Below are 21,764 nucleotides of genomic sequence, written 5' to 3'. Positions count from 1 at the left end.
CCATAAAATATGCTCAATACATATATATGTAGTATCTAAATATGAAAATATACCATAATATAGTATCTTACCTAAGTTATCAAATGTCTTTGAAAAGTTCCCTCCTGCGGGAGAACGGTTAAATGAGCTTGAAATAGCATCAGTGAAATTACTAATTACGTCTAAAACCTTTGACGCCCCTGATGGTGCCTAATTAAAAGAGTGCGATTTTATAATTTGCAAAGCAATACAGAACGTTATATTTTGACAGTGTCTACAGTTATTGTTGTTAGGAGTAAGATCAAACGCTATTTATTTTAAAACGTTACTATTTTACACAAATATATATACAAGAATGTACATTATACAACAATGAATTTAATAAGCAGTTTCAGATGAAAGTTAAGTTGAGCAAACATACAAAATTGTACAAATTGTATAATTAAATAGCACTAATTACATTTGTATAAGTTTTACGTCTTACAGTCGTCTTACATCATTTTAACAATCCAATTTACTGATTAGTCATTCAGCTGTTCTTATTTTGGAAGTTACATTATATTAAAAACAATCCCAGTTAAGAAGTAAGTCTAAAATACAGTTTAGTTTAGGAAACACGAAATTGCCATGTGCACCCCGAAGAAAAGAAACATTTTCAATGATTATAATATAAAAAAAACAAGAATAAACATCAACAAGGCCAAGGCAACGTTCACAGGTTGCGGCCCCCAACACACTCAAGTCGGGCACCCAGAAGGCACCAAACAAAAACCTGGAGTGGACATAAGGGTGAAAGGAGTGGGACATGTAATGTGAAATAATATCAACTAAAACGGGCCCATAAGGGAATTAAAGGGATAAGGGCTGTAAGGGTGAAAAGGTGGGGGGGGGGGTAAAAATGGGTGAGGGGGATTGAGAAAATACCTACCGTCAACGACAATCCAACAAGACAGACATCACAAAACATGTAAACATCCAAAACAAGTAACAATACAGACATGAAAAACACGTGAAGGAACACAGAGGGGTACCGCCTTGGAACGGTCAGTGGTAGTTAAACCACTGGGGAGTTTAAACCGGTTTTAGGCGCGCCAAACCTCACTCTTAGCCCCAATATGTTCCTGAATGACATGAAAGTGTAAATAAAATTAATCCCCGCCAAGTGAAATTCTAACAATGGTCATGGTAACATTAGACGAAATAAATAAAACATATACAAAATTATGAAAATATGTAGAAAAGCCTAATGACCATTACTTAAAATAATTGGGTCATAACCTCTTTTAATAAACCGTTTGATAATTTTAGTGAAGACGGCAGACAAATTACTATGACCCATGATCCTACAAAGTTTGTAAACCACATCTCCATAGAATTCAGGTTTGCTTATACCTAGTCGTAAAAGAGTTTTTAAATTTCAATTAAATTTCAAAACTAAGTCTGAATTACGATGGTAAAACTTTGTAAAATATTTACGCATTTTATGATAGCGATAACCTTGTTTAAGAAGTTTGTTAGTAATAAGTAACTTGCGTTCACACGACTGCATACACCCCATATGATGTAGCATGAGGTACATTTCTATCTAAATGTGGATAGTTAACAATATTAAAATAAGAATCATCTCTTTTATCGTAGATTTTAATTACTTTAGAAGTGTAAATGATAGACATGTTTAAATCTAAAAAAGATGTAATAACGTCTGAAGAGTAAGTTTTAGTCAATTTAAGTTCACTGGGATATATTTTAGAAGCCAATTGATCGAAATAAGGATTATTCATGTTAAGAATATCATCTAGGTAGCGGGAAGTGTTGTTAAATGCATGTGTAATTTCCTGATGTGAAGTAGGGGAAAGACTTAACATAAAATCCCTCTCATAGCAGTAAAGAAATAAATCAGCTACAAGTTTTATAAGGTGGGCACAATTAGTTCCCATTGGAATGCATGTTGTATATAGGGTAGAGAAATCGTAAGTACTTACAGATGAAGCTTGATAATTCTTAACTTTAAACTTCTCTAAAATTTCAATAGAATTTTTAACAGACCAAAAAAGATTTTTGCCCATGTTTTTCATAAACTGTTTCACAGTATCTAATCACATGTGTCTTGGTGGCAGTAAGACAAGAAGTCAATAAAATATAAAGATTACTGGTAGTACAAGATGTAGAATTAGCAATAAAGCGGTGGATTTTTTTGTAATTTAGGAATCCAGTACATGATAGGAAGTTTAAGCTCTTTCTCATCAACACGTACTTATAAATCATTTCAATTCGTTTTTTTTTAAAGTTTAATAAAACAAAACAAACCTCTGACGACGCTGACGATTGATCACCAATAGCTTGCCATGACTCAGTATTACTTGTACTCAACAAGTTACTAGTAGTTTCAAAGAAGGACTGTAAAAGATATCATACTGTTTATAGTTTACACATTTTGTAGTAGTAGTAGTAGTAGTAGTAGTAGTAGTAGTAGTAGTAGTAGTAGTAGTAGTAGTAGTAGTAGTAGTAGTAGTAGTAGTAGTAGTAGTAGTAGTAGTAGTAGTAGTAGTAGTAGTAGTAGTAGTAGTAGTAGTAGTAGTAGTAGTAGTAGTAGTAGTAGTAGTAGTAGTAGTAGTAGTAGTAGTAGTAGTAGTAGTAGTAGTAGTAGTAGTAGTAGTAGTAGTAGTAGTAGTAGTAGTAGTAGTAGTAGTAGTAGTAGTAGTAGTAGTAGTAGTAGTAGTAGTAGTAGTAGTAGTAGTAGTAGTAGTAGTAGTAGTAGTAGTAGTAGTAGTAGTAGTAGTAGTAGTAGTAGTAGTAGTAGTAGTAGTAGTAGTAGTAGTAGTAGTAGTAGTAGTAGTAGTAGTAGTAGTAGTAGTAGTAGTAGTAGTAGTAGTAGTAGTAGTAGTAGTAGTAGTAGTAGTAGTAGTAGTAGTAGTAGTAGTAGTAGTAGTAGTAGTAGTAGTAGTAGTAGTAGTAGTAGTAGTAGTAGTAGTAGTAGTAGTAGTAGTAGTAGTAGTAGTAGTAGTAGTAGTAGTAGTAGTAGTAGTAGTAGTAGTAGTAGTAGTAGTAGTAGTAGTAGTAGTAGTAGTAGTAGTAGTAGTAGTAGTAGTAGTAGTAGTAGTAGTAGTAGTAGTAGTAGTAGTAGTAGTAGTAGTAGTAGTAGTAGTAGTAGTAGTAGTAGTAGTAGTAGTAGTAGTAGTAGTAGTAGTAGTAGTAGTAGTAGTAGTAGTAGTAGTAGTAGTAGTAGTAGTAGTAGTAGTAGTAGTAGTAGTAGTAGTAGTAGTAGTAGTAGTAGTAGTAGTAGTAGTAGTAGTAGTAGTAGTAGTAGTAGTAGTAGTAGTAGTAGTAGTAGTAGTAGTAGTAGTAGTAGTAGTAGTAGTAGTAGTAGTAGTAGTAGTAGTAGTAGTAGTAGTAGTAGTAGTAGTAGTAGTGTAGTAGTAGTAGTAGTAGTAGTAGTAGTAGTAGTAGTAGTAGTAGTAGTAGTAGTAGTAGTAGTAGTAGTAGTAGTAGTAGTAGTAGTAGTAGTAGTAGTAGTAGTAGTAGTAGTAGTAGTAGTAGTAGTAGTAGTAGTAGTAGTAGTAGTAGTAGTAGTAGTAGTAGTAGTAGTAGTAGTAGTAGTAGTAGTAGTAGTAGTAGTAGTAGTAGTAGTAGTAGTAGTAGTAGTAGTAGTAGTAGTAGTAGTAGTAGTAGTAGTAGTAGTAGTAGTAGTAGTAGTAGTAGTAGTAGTAGTAGTAGTAGTAGTAGTAGTAGTAGTAGTAGTAGTAGTAGTAGTAGTAGTAGTAGTAGTAGTAGTAGTAGTAGTAGTAGTAGTAGTAGTAGTAGTAGTAGTAGTAGTAGTAGTAGTAGTAGTAGTAGTAGTAGTAGTAGTAGTAGTAGTAGTAGTAGTAGTAGTAGTAGTAGTAGTAGTAGTAGTAGTAGTAGTAGTAGTAGTAGTAGTAGTAGTAGTAGTAGTAGTAGTAGTAGTAGTAGTAGTAGTAGTAGTAGTAGTAGTAGTAGTAGTAGTAGTAGTAGTAGTAGTAGTAGTAGTAGTAGTAGTAGTAGTAGTAGTAGTAGTAGTAGTAGTAGTAGTAGTAGTAGTAGTAGTAGTAGTAGTAGTAGTAGTAGTAGTAGTAGTAGTAGTAGTAGTAGTAGTAGTAGTAGTAGTAGTAGTAGTAGTAGTAGTAGTAGTAGTAGTAGTAGTAGTAGTAGTAGTAGTAGTAGTAGTAGTAGTAGTAGTAAGTAGTAGTAGTAGTAATAATTCTTTCACATATATTAAATAATTCTTTCACAAATATTACCGTAGAAAGACCGTCATTTATGGTTATGTTAGTGTAGTCAATAGTTGCTATGACTTCTAGAGTTGACGTAACCGCTTCTAATTCACCACTATATGTTTTGTTGCTTTCAGTTTGATTGGTTAATGACGATAGTTGATCAAGTACATCAACTACTGTCTCGGTTGTCGGTGTTTCTTTAATAATATTTACCTAAATAACGAAATGTATCATACAATAAAGAATTGAATAAACTATTTTACACATTTAAGTAATTATATCTGATGGAAAACGCGTTGCTTTTCATTACTTATCATTAATTCATTTATCAAAAAGAATGTATTGTTTGGGTAATATGCAAAATAGTAAGTATAATTTTCTTCTTTGTATTGTCTTATCAACTAAAACAGAATTTCTAAACAAAATATAAACTAATTTATTTACACTTTCAGTTATTTCCTCTAGCGCCTTTCTAATACAGTTGTAATGAGGTAACAACCACTCCCCTTCTGTTGAACACTTTCTCGTTACATAATTAGACAAATCTATAATAATCAAATATATGTGTGAAAACGACAAAATATAATTAATAGCGACATGGTCATGAAAAAAATTTAGTTGGAGTTTTTAATGTCCTACTATTTAGATATGTGAATGTTCGATTTATTTCAAATCAACTTTTCATCAGAAAGTATCGTTTAGTAAGATTATCAATTTCAGAATTATATTTTATTAAATAATTGTTCAGTTTCAAGAACATACCTTGATTTATTTTGGAACATGGGAACACTCGTGTTTCGCCTGCTTTTGTTTCACTCCAAATCTGTCCATGGATGTCTGTGTTTTTTTCACATGGACTAACTTGTTTGCTTGGAGCTGAAGTATAGATTTCATTCTGCTACATATGTATTTTTGTAGAAATTGAGAGTTATGAAAAAGAGATGGAAGTATTCCATACGTCCATATATATAAAATATTAAACTGTTTTCTACATGTAGCTGTGTTTCATTAACTCCAACAGTTTATCAGTAAGTTTGTAAGGTTTTGTAACAAGTTATGTCACCCAGAAAATAGGAAATTTGGGATGAATTAATGCGATAAGTACTAAAAACGTGAATTGATATTTATAACAGATATACAAAATTAGCGGGACTTATAAACCAACGACAAAAAGTCCTCAATAGATCTGTTCAAGGTATCATTAGGTGACTTTTTCATCAGTAATTTAAATTAAAACAGCAGGGTGTTAAATATCACATTTTATTACCCGTGTATTATTACACAATTGGTATTCCTTTGAAAGTGGATTGGCAAGGCGGTAAGTCTAAAACAGATTTACACGTGACCGGTTGTTAGTTGCTATCATTCAACCGGGTAGTTTTAGTGCCATGACATAGTTAATTACTTAAAACTATGAAAATGATAAATCGTAATTTAAGTAACTTTTATTTATACCAATCTGATCAATGTTCATTGATTTTGTAAATGACAAATAGTGCACGTGAAGTGCATTTCCATGTTTTACAAGGAACCGGACAAAATGTGTGTTAATCCAACACCAATCGTAACTTCTCAAGAGTTTGAAAAATTATTTAAATATATATATGACTTAAAAAATTTATATTTGGCATCTCAGTCAAGTCGGATATATGATAAAATTTGCTAAAATGCATTATATCACGTGTTCCGACTTTTTTTCAGAATGATAATAAACCTTGATTTTATAAAATTTATATAAAGATGTTATATATTATATTAATAAAAATAGTTTTTATATGGAACAATTAATTGACTTCTTTATTTGCTAATATATATGTTGCCACATTTTTTACAACACTAATCTCAATGTCAGGTCTGTCATCGTAAGAGGGAATTCTTAAACAATCGTCTTTTCCATGCCTTTTTGGGACAATCTTGGCCAGATAGCTATCAAGGCATCTTTTGTGTTTCTGTTAAAAGCTTTTTATATGACTTTCTAATTTTTACCTTACACTAACTCGAAATTGTCTATGAATGTCTACTACATTTCTATGTATTTTTGCCCTACGCAAATTGCGCATGCGTGAAAAAAATACTATTTCCGGGCATTATTTCATAGCAACGGACCGCGTCGTAAAAAGGTCTATATGTACTAACTTACCTTTTATGCATTTAGGTGCACTTCCGCTCCATTGTCCAGACTTCAGACATACGCGAGAACGATAGCCTTCTAATACATAATCGCTTTGACAAGAATAGTCTATGACTGAATCAATTTTGAATGTAGCATGTGAATCTGAAATTGTAGGTTGGTCTGTGACGTTTGGGCGTCTGCAGTCTGGTAAATGAAATAAAAATAGAAACATGATAAAATATAATAATTGTCATAAATAGTGAGTGTAAATTAAGTTGTAAGGGTCTTTATACTGGGCAGATTATAAAATGTTTAAGCGGTTGCATTAAATGTTCATCTTACTGCATAAACAAAATTATTGATATACAAAGAATTGTTTTCATGCATTGACATTTGACATGTTTATCATAACAATAGCATAGTTATAACATTTATTGATTTTCACTATCGTTACAAAAGTATTATCTATATACACCACTGTTGCAAAGTTATCAAATAATTTCCATTTTAAGTAAATAAACCTATTATGTAGTACGAGATTCGTTATATAAATGATATACCCGTATATAAACAGCTGTTTGCTATATAACAAGCACTTAGTGGTCCGAGTTAGATAAGCTTACAGCTGTTTTTTGTAAGCCATATAACCTGTCAAAAACCTTCATACAATCTAAACAACATCATAAATTCAAGAATAATTCGAATGAAAGTTCCGGATCATAGATATTGACATATGTGATATTCATTTTCTTACAATATTATCTTTGCACACAATAAACGGTATTGCTATACTATTTTTATTGCTATTTGACATGCAAAAAATAAAAATGATTGATTTTGTTTTCATTTTTAGATATAAGCGAAATTAGGAATGTTTAGAAGAGTGCTTTTCACTCTTGATTATCCCACGGTATAAAATAGGCTTTAAGGCACTAAAACTGTCATTAATACTTATTTTTAACAAAAAAGTCTCTTAGAAACAGTATGTCTTATTTTTATACGAGTGATCATGCGTTGATCAAATTAGTCGGTTCCTACTGGGCAATCGTGCCAATGTCTGTCGTTACGTAAACACCAATGACCTTTGACATCTTTATATTCTTGTTAGGCTTTGTTAACAAATATGTTTTGTAAGCCTGTAGAACCAAATCGTGAACATTATTTATACACTCTAAGCAAGCATTCATTTGAATGAATACAATAGCAACCTTAAGTATGTACTTACATACAGGCAAGCATGTTATTGATACATTGCCATTCCATGTTGCTTTTTCTGAACATAGAAATGTGGCACTCGTGTTTTCATTTGAAAAAGAATATCCAACTTTGCATTTTATTAAGGCGACGCTTCCAAAATGTGTTGAATTCTTCGGAATGTATGTTGTCTCTTCACTGTTATTGATAGATAATCGCAGACGACCGCAATCTATAAGGTATAATATCATAATGAAGTTCATAAAAAATGAAAACGTATTCTTCAATATTTATTAATATTTAAAGGAATACAAAAAAATAGAACATATTCATAACAATCGAGCGTGTGCAAAAATAAAAGTATTATATAGAGATGTATCTGACCATTCTAATGGATGAAGACTGAAGAAGAACGAACCTACTGGAAGACACCTGGCTTGGTCTGTTGACAACGTACCCCATGTACCGTTCGCCTTGCAATGAATGATATCATTACCAAATATTTTATATCCTGGATGACAAACATATTTGGCGACAGATTCGTTTGCTTCTAAATGAACATACCCGAAAGGAATATCTGGTGGGCTGCCACAGTCTACACGAAAAATAAACAGTATTGTTTTTGTTGCAATACTTTTTAATACGAAAAAATCTTTTTTTTTAAATAGAACTTGCTTATGATATTTGTTTACAATGTGTATAAATAGATAAGATAGGGGTAAATCTTGACGGCGCAATAAAAAATGATTAAAAATTTTGTTTATTGCAAAATTTGAAAATATATTATTATTATTATTATTTTGTAAAAATAATGTACCTGGTTTTATTTTACTCGAAGTTATCATTGATATTGACGAGCGGGTACTTGTTGGTACTGTCGTGCGTTGTTCTGTTGGAGTATTTGATGTTGCAGTTTCTGCTGTAAAAGATGGTGTTATAGTTGTATTCTCTGAATATTGTGTAAAAGTTTTTGTTGTTAAACGTGAAGTTAAAGTTGTGTTCTCTGTTCGGCTATTAAAGCACTAAATAAATATGAAATCATTTCATTAAAATACAAAGTGTATGTTTTATGTTTTATTATCGTACTTTAGCTTCATAACTATAAATACGGGTACGAGGTATTTGCTCAGGCCTTTTCCAGATAATAATAAAAACGTGCAAACCTGTACATTAAGTCACTGCATTTAAATTATTTCGCTTCGTTCGTTCTTTATGTCAGAGTTTTAAATATTAAACGGTAACATTTTTATGATATTCCTAATCTTGTCATATTACTAAAATACACATTGTCAATGAAATTATCTTACAAAGTAATTAAAAGTAAAGTAAACTGGTGTCATAAAATAGTTCAGCCTTATCTAATCAGCATTGAAAGCTCAAAAAGGGATCAGCATGGCAAACGACCAAGCATATTGTTATTAAGTCATAAGCATGGACAAATGATTCAATAGTTGAATATATATTTTTCAACATAGAGGACAATTCAGTCTTTTTGAAAAAAATATCATCATAAAAATGATATGAAAAAAATAAAATTGTTCAGGGTAATCAAATATATTTGATAAAATTGTTAGCTTGTTAAACAAACCAGAATTCAGAATAAACTTATCATCCGATTCCATTGATACATTTGTTAACACAATGTAAATTAGTAAGCACCGAAAACGACCTAGGATTTTATTTCTATCAAAGTGTTCAGCATAAAAAAAGAGTCAATATCTTTTTTGAAAACGTGGCTTTACAAAGAACGGTCATACATTTGAATACATAAGATATGACTGTATAAAATAATCACACGTTAAGAAATAAATTACTTTGCTACGTATAGCGTAGAAACACAAATCAAAACAAGCTAACAATGTTTGAAACCGACATTTGGAGAAGAAGATATAAAGTGACCACATTCAACATTAGCCTGAACTACTTATTCGTTTTCCATATCATATTGTATGAGTAATATATATATACTGTGTGTCTGGTTTGACTATACAAAATTTATGAGATTATGATTAATTTGTTAAAAGTAATCGACCAACACCACACGGTCTAGAGTTTTGTCAGTTCACAAGCACTTAAAGATTGACCAAGCTCTAGATGAATGTTTACATACTTATCTTTCGCCAAAACGGTTTTGTATTTTTTCATGGCCGGTTAAAACGTAAAAAAGGTTGATAAACATGCTGACTAAATGGAGTATATCAGAGCTTAACACTGTTTGAATTTACGCATTTATACAATAACCCCCAGTTATCTTAAATTTTTGTTAAATCACTCTGAGGTAAAGTTTGAAAACATAATGACAAGGAAGTAAACACTTATATTGGCTCCTGACAATTACAAGATAACACACAAGAGTGTGTGTATGTATATTTGATATTTTCAAAATGTTTAAAATAGTTGTAGATCTTCAAAAAATTAAAATTATTAAGGTTAAGTCAACTATTGTAACACGTGTGCCGCTCCAATCAGGTTATACTAGTACTTTTAACATTTTCTAAGAAACAAATCTGCTTGAAGTTAATAAACTTTTTTATTTTCAATCAAATTCAGCAACTACTGTTTTAAGTCTGCTGAGGACCGTCATAGACTTGTTTGATGACCTTTCTGTATATCATTTACACACACAGGTACTTATCACGGCTAAGTTATAGTTGGAAAAAATTATAACATAAATTATATGATTTATACAACTAAAAGTGTGAGCGGATCGACCGACTGTAACTATTCAAAATTATTGACGTCGAGATAGGATAGTCGTTGGCTTTCTTCACGACTGCGGTAAATTCCTACAATAATAATAATTGTAGACTTTGAATAAAGAAGTGATACATATACGTTGTTATGGAATATATCAATTTTACTCTCGAACTCACAATTGTAACGTCATGATTGTGTGAGATATCAACATGTGTATTAGTAAATTCAACATTACACCTTAATAAATACTTTTTTTTCACATTCATTAATTCATTATTTTAACCTAAACCAAATTTAAATGTAAACTTTACGAATTCACAAGAAGACTTCATGAATGTAACGTCACACATTTATTGAACGTAAATACATGAAGTAATACTGAACTTAAAATAGTAAGCTCATGATCATGAAATTGTTGAAAAATGAGTGAGTGAAAATAAAAAAGTGAATTTTTATGAAGTTGAAATCATTAATTCGTGAATTAAAACCATAAATTCTTGAAATTAAAATGTCACAGTTGGTCTTATAGATCAAACAACTGCTACTTTAACAAGGGAAATATTTCAAATTATCCACGCAGTGTTGACGCATATGACAAAGAAGTATGATTGCAATAGTTTAAAGTATTTGTGTGGCATTAATCAATGACTCATGTTCGTGTTGTTTCATTGAACGTGTAAATACGATGGATATAATCACGTTGATTAATTGTATTAACTCACTTTCGCATCGGATAAATTTAATCTATGATCGGTTTAATGATACTCTAAATAATGTGCATTGCAACTTACAGGATACCCATCTACATTATAGGAACTCCGCCGAGGTCCAAAAATCCTAAAATATAAAAGTTTAAATTTGGAACAAAGATCAACTGTGACACTTAAACAGAAAAATTTGCAAAGGTAATTTATAAACATACTCGGAGAAAAATTGAGAATCGTATTTCTGTGTGCCTGATCGAAGTTTTTGGTTGTGTTTTATCCAATTAGAATAATTAGTTTGAAAACAAAACGTATTGAGTAAATGATCTAAAATCTCGTATACAAGTTATTGGGTTAGACCTACATTAAAATGAACATTACTCTCCAAAAATTATTTTCATCATGTTAAAAAAAGTCTTAGTGAAGTCCAACATTTTGTTTAAAAATAGCAACGAATACAGACCTGCTGAATATTCTTATAGGTCGGATGACGCATATACATTTTTATTTCGGAAAAGACACTTTTAGTGATTAACTGATAATCTTACTGAAATCGATTAAATATGAAAATATCCAGAAGGAATTTCAATTGTTACCACTAAAACGTTAAATATATTAACTTACATCAAAAAACATTATTTTTTAAGAAAAATAATTTCACTTTTAAGTGTTATCTGTTTCATAAGTGTGGAATATTTCTTAATTTTTCAAATACCTTTTAAGTGTGTAATTTTATATCTTTTTATGGTTATGCTGTAAAGGAACTCCACTTAGGTCCAAAAGCCTAACAATATGAATTTTATTTCTATACGTTGTTCAGCTTGGGCACAGAAATACATGTATATGAAAGGGAATAATGAATGTACACAGAAAAAAAGAAAATCTTACTAATGTGCTAATCGAAGCCCGATTTGAGAGAAAGGAGCGTTCATATCAATCTGCCTTAATAGGTTTAAAGATCGATAATATGTTAAGTATTGTTATCCATTACAAAATTTAACTATGTTAATATTTTAAAACTAGTAAGAGTTTGTTAATAACATACGATATGTACGATATGAATAAGCTGATAAGACTATGTAATCATAAATTAAAACAATAAACATCGTCGTTAATTGGACGTTTATTTGCCTGCATTGGTGATAAATATCAAACCTTTTTTATGGAAAAAATGATAAATCATACTTCTTACACTTTATCATTAATTTCTTTATCTCGCTAAATGTATATTCTACTTAACAATTTAAACAAATGTATATCAAGCACTTAAATGTCTCCTTGTAAAATTGTTGCACAAATTCTAAAGAAAATGTTTAATTTTATTTAATACCGTATACGGTTTATAGAATATTATTTGTCAAACTCTTTTAAAAATATTTAAATAAAAAAGATTATTATTTATTATATTTTTATTTTTGTTATTTACTATCATGCCGGATAAAAGTTCAATGTTAAAACACTTTTAATTGGAAAGGAGCTATAAATCGTTTCAAAACAACTTTGTACTGTTTCACCTTATTATACAGGACCTACAAGAGAAAGAGATTCTTGAGATAGACATTGTACATGTTTATATAAATTATTGCATAACGATTTCTACAAAAAAAACCTAAAAACAAAAACATTACGATTTGTCCATGAAGCCTGAAGATGTATAATACCTAGATCCCATATATGAGCTACAATAACGCCGTCATCACTGGCTTGAACATTTTTTCCTCCTCCCATTCCATTTGCTATACAAATCAAAGCACCATTAGATGTCCCGTTTCCTGGACCAGGTTGCCAAAAGTATACACGATTATAACTATTATATGCGTAAAGAAATCCACCATAGCTACAACCAGCGGCCGTTTTAACCTCGTCGTATGCCAAGTTTCCATTACCAACAAACCGGAAGCCTGAATTTACTCCAGATGTTGCTTCAACCTAAAACAAATATTTCATTTTGACTCTAATGATAGTTCATTTGAATTTAAAGTTATAATTTTTTTTTTATAAAGACATTGTTCATAAGATACAGCGTATTTGTTTCTCGTCACAACTATTTTATGATACTAGGCAAACAAAATGTTACATGAAAATTAATATTTATTCTATTTTACAAAGATTATTCTGTCAATAATTTTGGATAAAAATTTTCTGTCTTAGCTACAATGTATATTTCATTACCCAAGCTTTAACAACAGTTTCACTAAAGTTATAGTTAGTTCCATAACTTGGACTGAAAACAGAAGGAACTGTAGTTTGTGATGAAAAAGACGTAGTTAATGATGAATTCCTCCATGCATATAATTCCAAAGTTCCATTCTTAACAGCATTAAAATTCCAACCATCCGTGCCAGCAAATACATCTGAAAAATGCATTATTAATAGAGATTTCATGTACCCTCTTCCGTGCATAAGTGTCTGCAAAAGCACGAAAAAGGGTGATTAACGCTATCATAAAACGTATACGTCTAAATCCAGTACTTCGCATTTAATGTAAAGAAACGATTGCTTTCGTCCTCCTCTCAAAATGCCAGTGCGATGTCATTCGATAGTAATGTTTTGAATATAAAACGACCGGTCAGCCTTTGCTTTTAGCTGTTTTAGAAGGCGCCCAATGTCATTATGCATAATTATGTTTTCTTTAATAGTAATCGGGTGATCTGCAATAAATGGGCATTAAAATACATTGAAATGTATCTAATTGTAGTTTACAATAGAGAGAGATTTTTTCAAACAAATCATAAATCATAAAGCAATATAATTATAAGAAATTGCAACCAAAAAGTTATTATCATAAAATATCTGTCCAATTTCTGCATGGTACAAAAAAATGACATACATATCCTACAAAAATATATTTTAACACTTACAAAACAAACAAAACAAATAAAAACAATAATTTGAACCGACATTAGATAATGATTTATATGTAATCGTTCATCTCTCTTACTCATTTTGTGTGAAAGAAGAAACACATCTTCCGCCATTTTTGTAATTTGTTGTTTTCAAAGGCTGTCGTATTTATGGCGTTCTATTTTGTTTTCACGCTATGCAATTTCTGAACAATGAAATAACAAGGTAAACAACCTAATTGTGAAAGTAATTTCTTTAAATTAACAAAATCCTGAATTAAAGTTTTCTTTTATCCCATACTTCACCCACCAGTATACAAAGCGCATGGTCGAAACCCATGGGTTCTGATTTCGCCCAACTACACAATGAAGTGTGCACGTAACGAGTTCGCATGGGTAACCGAGGATGACAAAAACGGTAAATATCATAATAACAAGTACAAATGTTGCTACAATACAGCAATTGAGAAGCTCTGCGCAAAAAATGCGCTCATTACAGATACCTTACCAAATCATTCCTGCGCCTAGGTCTTTTCTATTTAGATTTAATACTAGTGAACATTATCAAGGCATCCATGCAAGAAATGCAGCAAGTGACGATGACCTAGTAGATATCTGATTACACAATTTTCTTATAAACTTTTCAATGGTTAATTGGATTTAACCAGAATTGTACATCAATTGTACATCTATGTATATCATAGATGAATAGGCGGACGAAGACATAGATATATTCTAAGACCCAGATAAATACTAGAAGAAGAACACAAAGTGGTATAAAAAATTTGGGATGAATTTCAAAAAGACCAAATTCAGGATTTTTTTTGTTATACGCGTTAACAAAAATAATGGTACATTAAAAATCATTAATAAATTTGCATGGCATGTTGATATAATGAAACACTATTTATCAAAGGAAGACTGTTAACTGAATTCTAGATTGATATGAGGAAATTCACAAACATCATGAACATGCGAGTCAAAGATATAAAAGCTACCTGACATTGATTATAAATAAGAAGCTATTGCTTATTGAATTATTAGGAAATCAATCTACTATTTTGTTGAATTGCTTCAAAATCCTCGTCCAGTTTTAACACCTTATGTTAAAAATGCAGACGAACGTTTCTGTTGTTAAAATGTAACAGTATTCGGCAATTCCACACAAACCACCAGGAGCTATTAATTTACCGAAAAAAAAACCTACGGAAAAGACAATTTCAAAATGATAATTCGATGATATAACAGTAAAAATAGCAAACTTAAATTTTTTTGATAAAATCATGAAGAGTGCAATTTAAGGTTGAATATGTTTGCTTTTCATTTTCTGCAAAAATATCCAGTTCGTTATTTATTACCATAGCGCGAAACAAATGACCGTAAATAGATTTTTGGACTTTCACAATGTAAAGGTCATAATTATTTATAGCTTTCGAATTCATGTACAACAATAAATACATACATAGCCCACTGTGTTATACAAATAATTAATAGTAATTTCCTGTGTAAGAAATGATTTACCAAATTTAAGATTTTTTTTTGTCTTTTATACTGCTTTTATGTATGATATTTGTTCCCGTTCTCATCCATTAGTATGAATGCGAATCACCGGATTGGAAACCAATATTTGACTTTACATATTAACAGAAAACCGGAAGGAATTCTTTGTTTCCGAATTTATTATCACCTGTAAATTGAAGGGATTAATTGATAAAAGTCGGGTCCATGGACAAAAAATGGCATAAAGTTGTCCATTTACAACTTTCGCCATATGTGATTAGTTTCATTTGTGCAAATTTTTATCTTTATCATCCATATCTTTAATATTTTTTTACTGTCTATATTAGCATAATTGTTTTCATTATTATCAAATTTATCTTTACTATGGTCATTGTTCTTATTGTCCTAATTATTATCATCATTATAATCGACATCATCATTATAACAGTACTACATGTATTATTACTATTATCTTTATAACAATAATGTAACAGTTGTATTTCATTACAATTAATAAATTTAATCGAAAGTAACTTACAGTCATCTTCAGAAGTCGGTGCCCAAACTCTAATAGTTTCATTACTAAATCCGTACACAACAAAAGCGTTCTGAGTTGATGTGTTGTCGTACATTCCCATTGAAGAACCTACCAATATAATTAAGCATCCATTCGATTTACTTAGGAATATTTTGGGTAAAAAACGAATGGTTTTTTAACAATGACTGGTTTTTAGATAAAAGGTAAAACGGGGGAATTGTTCCTTTTAATAAAGACCACTGGGACCATCTTTTGACAAAACGTTTTGGAAAATCTCATTGTTACTGTTGTAATGAGAACAGTAGGTATGTCATGTCATACATAGGACGTTTTAATACATAATATAGATTAAAAAAATATATATACTTACCAACAGAATCAGAATAGTAATCAGGATATGTTTCCGTAGACGATGGAAACTAAGTTCTTGATATCACTAATGAAGGATAATCACCTAGGCCATGGGATTCCTCAAAATAGTTGTTCTGAGCTTTAACAAAAATATTAATCTTGGAATAACACTGTTTATATGTATTGATAAATGTATCTAATGGGTTATCTTTGATTACATTTTGTAAGACGTACAGAGTTGTTCAATGTCAAAATACATGTACGAAAAGCAAGCAATCAATGGCGGAATAGAACCACTATGACAAATACAAACCTCGAAACGCAAATGTCATCATAAAAATGCATATTTCAAATCTTATCAAAGGTGTTGAAGTCATCAAAGGTCAAATTTTATGTTCATTGCTCAAATCTTATTTGATTTAAATTTGCAAAATGTACAAAACTCTTTCGAGCATGCTTAAATGGTTTCATTAAAATGCTTAAATATTGTAAACTATAGAAAAAACAATTCTATGTATAACAAAGATTTACCAGAAAATGTCAGTTAATGTAACATACCATCTCGTCTGCTTTTTTGATATTCATTTAAGGCCGATTATACCTAAGAAATGCTTTTAATTTTATTTTTTAAAAACCTGTAGTATTTGGTATACCTCTGTAGTTCCAAAATACCTGCTAATTAGCCAATTTCCTGTTGTTTTTTTTTCTTGCAATTAGAACAGTTATATCGAAATAGTATTTTGTATGGAAGTCAAAATACTACTTCGCATACATTTTGCTACTTTTCTGGCAAATAATTTCAAATTAAGCACTACTTTAGAAAACATGCATCTAATATGCTCCAAAACCATAATATAAACACTATATAACTCAAGTTTGCCGTTCCTAAAGAAGGAAACATTTACTCGCACATGGGTTTTTAACAAACTGCACTTAAATTTGATACAACGTTGAATTCGATAAGCTTTATAAGAAATGTTTGGCTCCCTGCCAGTTCTGATTGCTGGGTTTTGTTGGGGGATGCGATCAATGAATGTCTCCTTCTTGTTGATTCTTCTTTCCATATTTTTATACAGTTAGGACTTTCACTTATTGAATCAGTCTGCCCTTTAAACATATGCTAAACGCGAAATACGTATTACTCCTGTTGTTGTCTTGTACTTTAAAATTAAATTAAATTGTTGTCAAGTTTAGAATCTTTGAAGTCAGATTAAATTTATTACTCGGGCTTTTGTTTAATTTGCTATGACCTGCAAAGAAAAAATACTACCTAGTTCAAAATCAAGGAATCAAAGATAATACTTTTAACTTCCCTAAAGTACCCCTCTAAATTTACAGGGTTTTTTTTGTTGTTTTTTTATTGTTTGACAACAATTATACTTACAATGTTTGTTGAATTATAAAGAAACAACATATTATATTAACCTCCTGTAGATATGAATTGTCCTGTCCTTACGAAATCTGCGGGGGGCAGGGTAGATTTTTTCCCAAGCTCGAGCTCTGACTTGAGCGTAATAAGATTCAATATCAGTGTATCCATTCCAGTATGGCCCTTTTCCTGGATTAAATAGAATGTTTTCATGTTTTCATATGAGCAAATTGTTCTCAATTTTATCATCACACTAAACCATTTGCAAATAGAACGACTGATTACGGGTAGAAGAGCTTGCAATATTTTAAAGGGATTTTAATTAGGGTAATGTCGTCACATTTACATATATACAGGCCAATGCAAAATCGTTTCTTCGGTTCGGAGAAGCGCCACTAGTTTGTCAAAAATAGCATATTCTCACATAATAAACAAATATTGATAAAATCTCACTTGTATAATCAAATCGTATGTAATTATCGGCATTATTTACATTTTTATGGTTAACGCTTTTTTGTTAATTTGAGAGACTGACAACCATAAATAATAACAGAATAATAAAGATTTATAATTTAGTTATTAATTGTCTGCATATTTTCTTGTAATCAGCGGACATTTAGCTAAAAAAATTGCATCTATTTTAATTTTACTCGATAAACCTTGACATGTGTTGTTGTTGTTCTCTAATGCATTATGGGTTGTATAACTACCATTGTCAATAGCAATTGCTGCTGAAACGACCAAAGCGTACAGCTGAACATTTTTATAACCTTTTTGTGTTCGTTTTCTCAAATTTGGTATAAATAGGCCAGAAAACGATCAACTTCAGTCGGTTTTCATTTTATCTTTCGGTTAGTCTACATTATTGTCGTTTTCTTCTGAACGGCACATTTTGTCTATTTTTAACGCAAAACAAAACATAGACTTAAGATTCTTATTTTACATTTAATCAATTATTATCTAAGAATAATTGATAAGAACTTGATAATTTGTTTCACATTAATACGATCACTGACTTGACCAAACTTTTTTAACGTTTCCACATTTTGAATAGAAATTAAACGACAGTTGCAATAATGATTTATGTGAAGTAAATATAAGATATAGCTATAGGAGATTTAGGACTGAATCATATACATGTGTTGATGTTATTTACAATACTGTTATCTGAATATTTGACATTTGAATTTGTTAACAGTTTACCACAAATTAAAAAAAAATGTGAACAGTCCTTCTTTTTTGTGACTCAATTTTTTATCTTAAATTGGCATACCTCAAGAAGTGAGGAATCAATATCAAGTACTGTGGAGTACAGTGTTCTTGCCATACATAATTATACAGAGTAGCCCACTATTGACAGATGTCATTATAGCATAGTTCAGCTAAATGGATCTATAATTTTTAGCAGCCGTCCGGAACAAGTATCATCAGTCCCTCTCTAACCATAACAATTTCTATTTTATATAGAACATTGTTATAATTGTGATCAATTCATTGTTTGTGAATGTATCGTTGTATACAGTCCAGTCCGATTATTGGTCACCAAGTTACCACATTTCTAAGAAGGTTAAAGGGGCCTGGTACCATATAGCGGGACTGTAGCGCAACAATAAAAACAACTGTTACAGTGTTTCGTCTAATAAGCTTTATGTAACCTGTGAGCTATTTAACAGGCTAAACCAAGCCAAGAACGGTTGCTGTTCTTCTGCAGCAAATATTTTTCTCATTCCCACCTGACCGATTAAAAATTGATTCATAGCTCCTTCAATATTGTGTTTTATTCGTCCATTTTTGCATATATTCCGAGAAGGTTTTTAAATGAGGTCATACGAGTATGAATTAACCCTTTATTGATGGGTACCTTAGAAATATCTCAGTGAACATTTTTTGTGCGTTACCCAAAAATGTAAATTTAACTCGAGCACTAGATAAACGTCAGTTTTAAACTTGAATCACAGTTTTTCAATGAAATATTCATATTGTGTCACTTTTTATTTACATGATTTTCTATAACATCTTTTACCGTACCAAGTATTATTATTTCTCAAAAAGTAATGACATTCATAGATCTTACAGCTAACATGCAACGTATTCAAACGTATAAAAGACGTATCCGTTAAGCAAACGTTATACTTACAATGTTCTTACAAGCTTCCGAATGCTCCGAGAATACTTGATATTTCTCATAACCAATAAAACAAATTTAGTCATGCTCTATAGGCACAATTTAAGAGAAAGATTTGCCTGTGTGTCTGTAAAAATGACACATGTATATTTTGTAAAACATTTATGAATTAAATTAGACATTAAACCTGTGTATACACAGCGGCCAAGATATCCATCCGATTGCATCGGAGAGCTGATGTCAATGTATACATCGTTGTAAATGTAAATTATTCCACCGTATTTTTCTGGTTGATCATCATCTCTGGCACGACAACCTATAAAAATATATAGGTCAAAACATAAACGAAAACGGTTAAATGATTTGTTTGAAGGCAAGGCCAAGTTACATTCTTAAAGACAAAAAAAGAACAAAAACTAAATATATATAAATGTCACATGTGCTTAATTGAATGTTTACAAAATCGTATTTTTTTCTTAACGGCAATTGATTTGACAATAAATAGATCGCATCAGAAACATACATTTACAAACTGCATTACCACTAGAAAAATACTGTCAGGTAGGAAGATATATATTCATAAGGATTTTTTGTAAATAAAGCTTATAAATACCTATGTTACTATATATAGTAACAAAATCTAGGGTATTTCAGGGCCATTATGGCAAGATCTAGGTCATTATGCAATTTTGGCCGCCTTGCTACTCGGCATTATTTTTCCATAATGGGCGAGTGAATGACGGATGTGTAATATGACGTAATCAACTTTCAGTGACCTTCAAGATGGCTGCTGAATGAACTTAAATTAAATTGTTGTCAAGTTTAGAATCTTTAGAAAAATGAACTGTAGTCACTTGCATACAATTTTCTTTAAAGTTTAAATTACATAATTAATCACAATCATTGAATATTTATAACCTCAAGACAATACAAGACCCTCAGAAATTCAAAAAATGATTTTAGACTAACTGTCCGGAAAGGTCGGATCGTTCAAATTTAGACCTAGACAGTCTCAGAAACACCCAACTTCATAACAAAAACTAGCACAAGATCTAAATGTAATTCTCACAAAAAATGTGAAGAGTAAGTGTCAGAATAATCATGAAGTTTATATGTAGATATGTATCTTACAACGAGTTAATATTTCCCTACAGTGATATATTGTTGTAGATGAAACAACGAGTTAATATTTCTTTACAGTGATACATTGTTTTAAATAGAGTGTAAATATCATGTTTAAACTAGTCGCTGTATGTATACATGTTTAAAGGTCAGATCGTTTAAGCTAGCAAATATGCGCGTTTTGAGAGAGATTACATCAGTTAGTCGAGACACGCTGATAGTGCGTAGCGGTTATTTTTTTATAGAGAAGATAATTTCGTTGTTTTGAAGGGAGTTTTGTTGGTTTGTTGAAGTGGTTGAATATAATTGTGGTGATCTTAATTGATCAAGGTTTATTGGTTGTATTTAGTTGTTTTGGTTGTTGAGTTATATCTGTTTGTGAAGATATAATTGGTTGATATTGGTTGAATGTTTGTTATTGTCAAGATTATATTAGTTGCTGCTTTGTTTTGAGGATCTATGTAAATATTGGGTGCTTTAGTTTAAGTTGTTTTCTGATGCTGATTAGATTGTGTGAAGTTAATATTGTTGGATGAATGTTTGTGGTTTATACTGTATCTTATAGTTGTAAAAGTATTTTTTTTTTTGTGTGTGTGTTCTTCATTTTGTGATGATTTTATTGTTTTGTTTGGTCATAAGTTGTTTAAAGCTTGGGCTCGCCAGGTGTCTAGTATTGTTTCGTATAAAAGACGGATACGTGAAAAGATATGACGTATAAGTGGTTGATAAATGATGTGTGTTTGTTTTGGGTGTTAATAATGATCAAAGTTCTTTGTTTTGGGTGTAACAAATAATCAGAGTTTGTTGTTTAAATGTATATATTGATTTGAGATAGAAAAAGATAAAATGCCTAAAAAAAATAGTGTTAACTAAACAATTACATGCTAGTTTTCCAACTGAGAATATTTCACTTTTAAGTCAGGCGGTGCTGCCCAGCTCCCATATCTTGGAAATTGCTTCTAGTTTGTATTACTAAATCTTTTCTTAGATTAAATAA

General features: G+C 30.8%; 1 protein-coding gene and 1 long non-coding RNA gene across 2 annotated transcripts in view; both read right to left on the bottom strand.

The window, feature by feature from the left end:
* Positions 1–13,135, bottom strand: part of LOC132726494 (adhesion G protein-coupled receptor L4-like) — a 29,606-nt gene extending 16,471 nt beyond the window's left edge. Inside the window, exons 1-11 of the mRNA XM_060711816.1 lie at positions 13,115–13,135; positions 12,581–12,848; positions 8,336–8,437; positions 7,937–8,113; positions 7,550–7,750; positions 6,352–6,528; positions 4,974–5,087; positions 4,656–4,756; positions 4,236–4,424; positions 2,287–2,376; positions 72–189 (exon numbers count right to left, since the gene is read on the bottom strand). Of these exons, the coding sequence (XP_060567799.1) occupies positions 72–189; positions 2,287–2,376; positions 4,236–4,424; positions 4,656–4,756; positions 4,974–5,087; positions 6,352–6,528; positions 7,550–7,750; positions 7,937–8,113; positions 8,336–8,437; positions 12,581–12,848; positions 13,115–13,135 (1,558 nt within the window). The remainder of the gene's footprint in view (positions 1–71; positions 190–2,286; positions 2,377–4,235; positions 4,425–4,655; positions 4,757–4,973; positions 5,088–6,351; positions 6,529–7,549; positions 7,751–7,936; positions 8,114–8,335; positions 8,438–12,580; positions 12,849–13,114) is intronic.
* A 13-nt stretch (positions 13,136–13,148) lies between these two features.
* Positions 13,149–16,292, bottom strand: LOC132726492 (uncharacterized). The gene is made up of 3 exons (XR_009625201.1): positions 16,171–16,292; positions 15,801–15,908; positions 13,149–13,273 (listed from the first exon to the last, which is right to left on the bottom strand). It is a non-coding gene; the product is annotated as an uncharacterized LOC132726492 (long non-coding RNA).
* Positions 16,293–21,764: the final 5,472 nt, after the last annotated feature.

Source organism: Ruditapes philippinarum, unplaced genomic scaffold, assembly GCF_026571515.1.
Source record: "Ruditapes philippinarum isolate M1 unplaced genomic scaffold, ASM2657151v2 ctg1437_1_1_1_1, whole genome shotgun sequence".
Lineage (NCBI taxonomy): Eukaryota > Metazoa > Mollusca > Bivalvia > Venerida > Veneridae > Ruditapes > Ruditapes philippinarum.
This window is presented reverse-complemented; position numbering and strand designations above follow the sequence as displayed.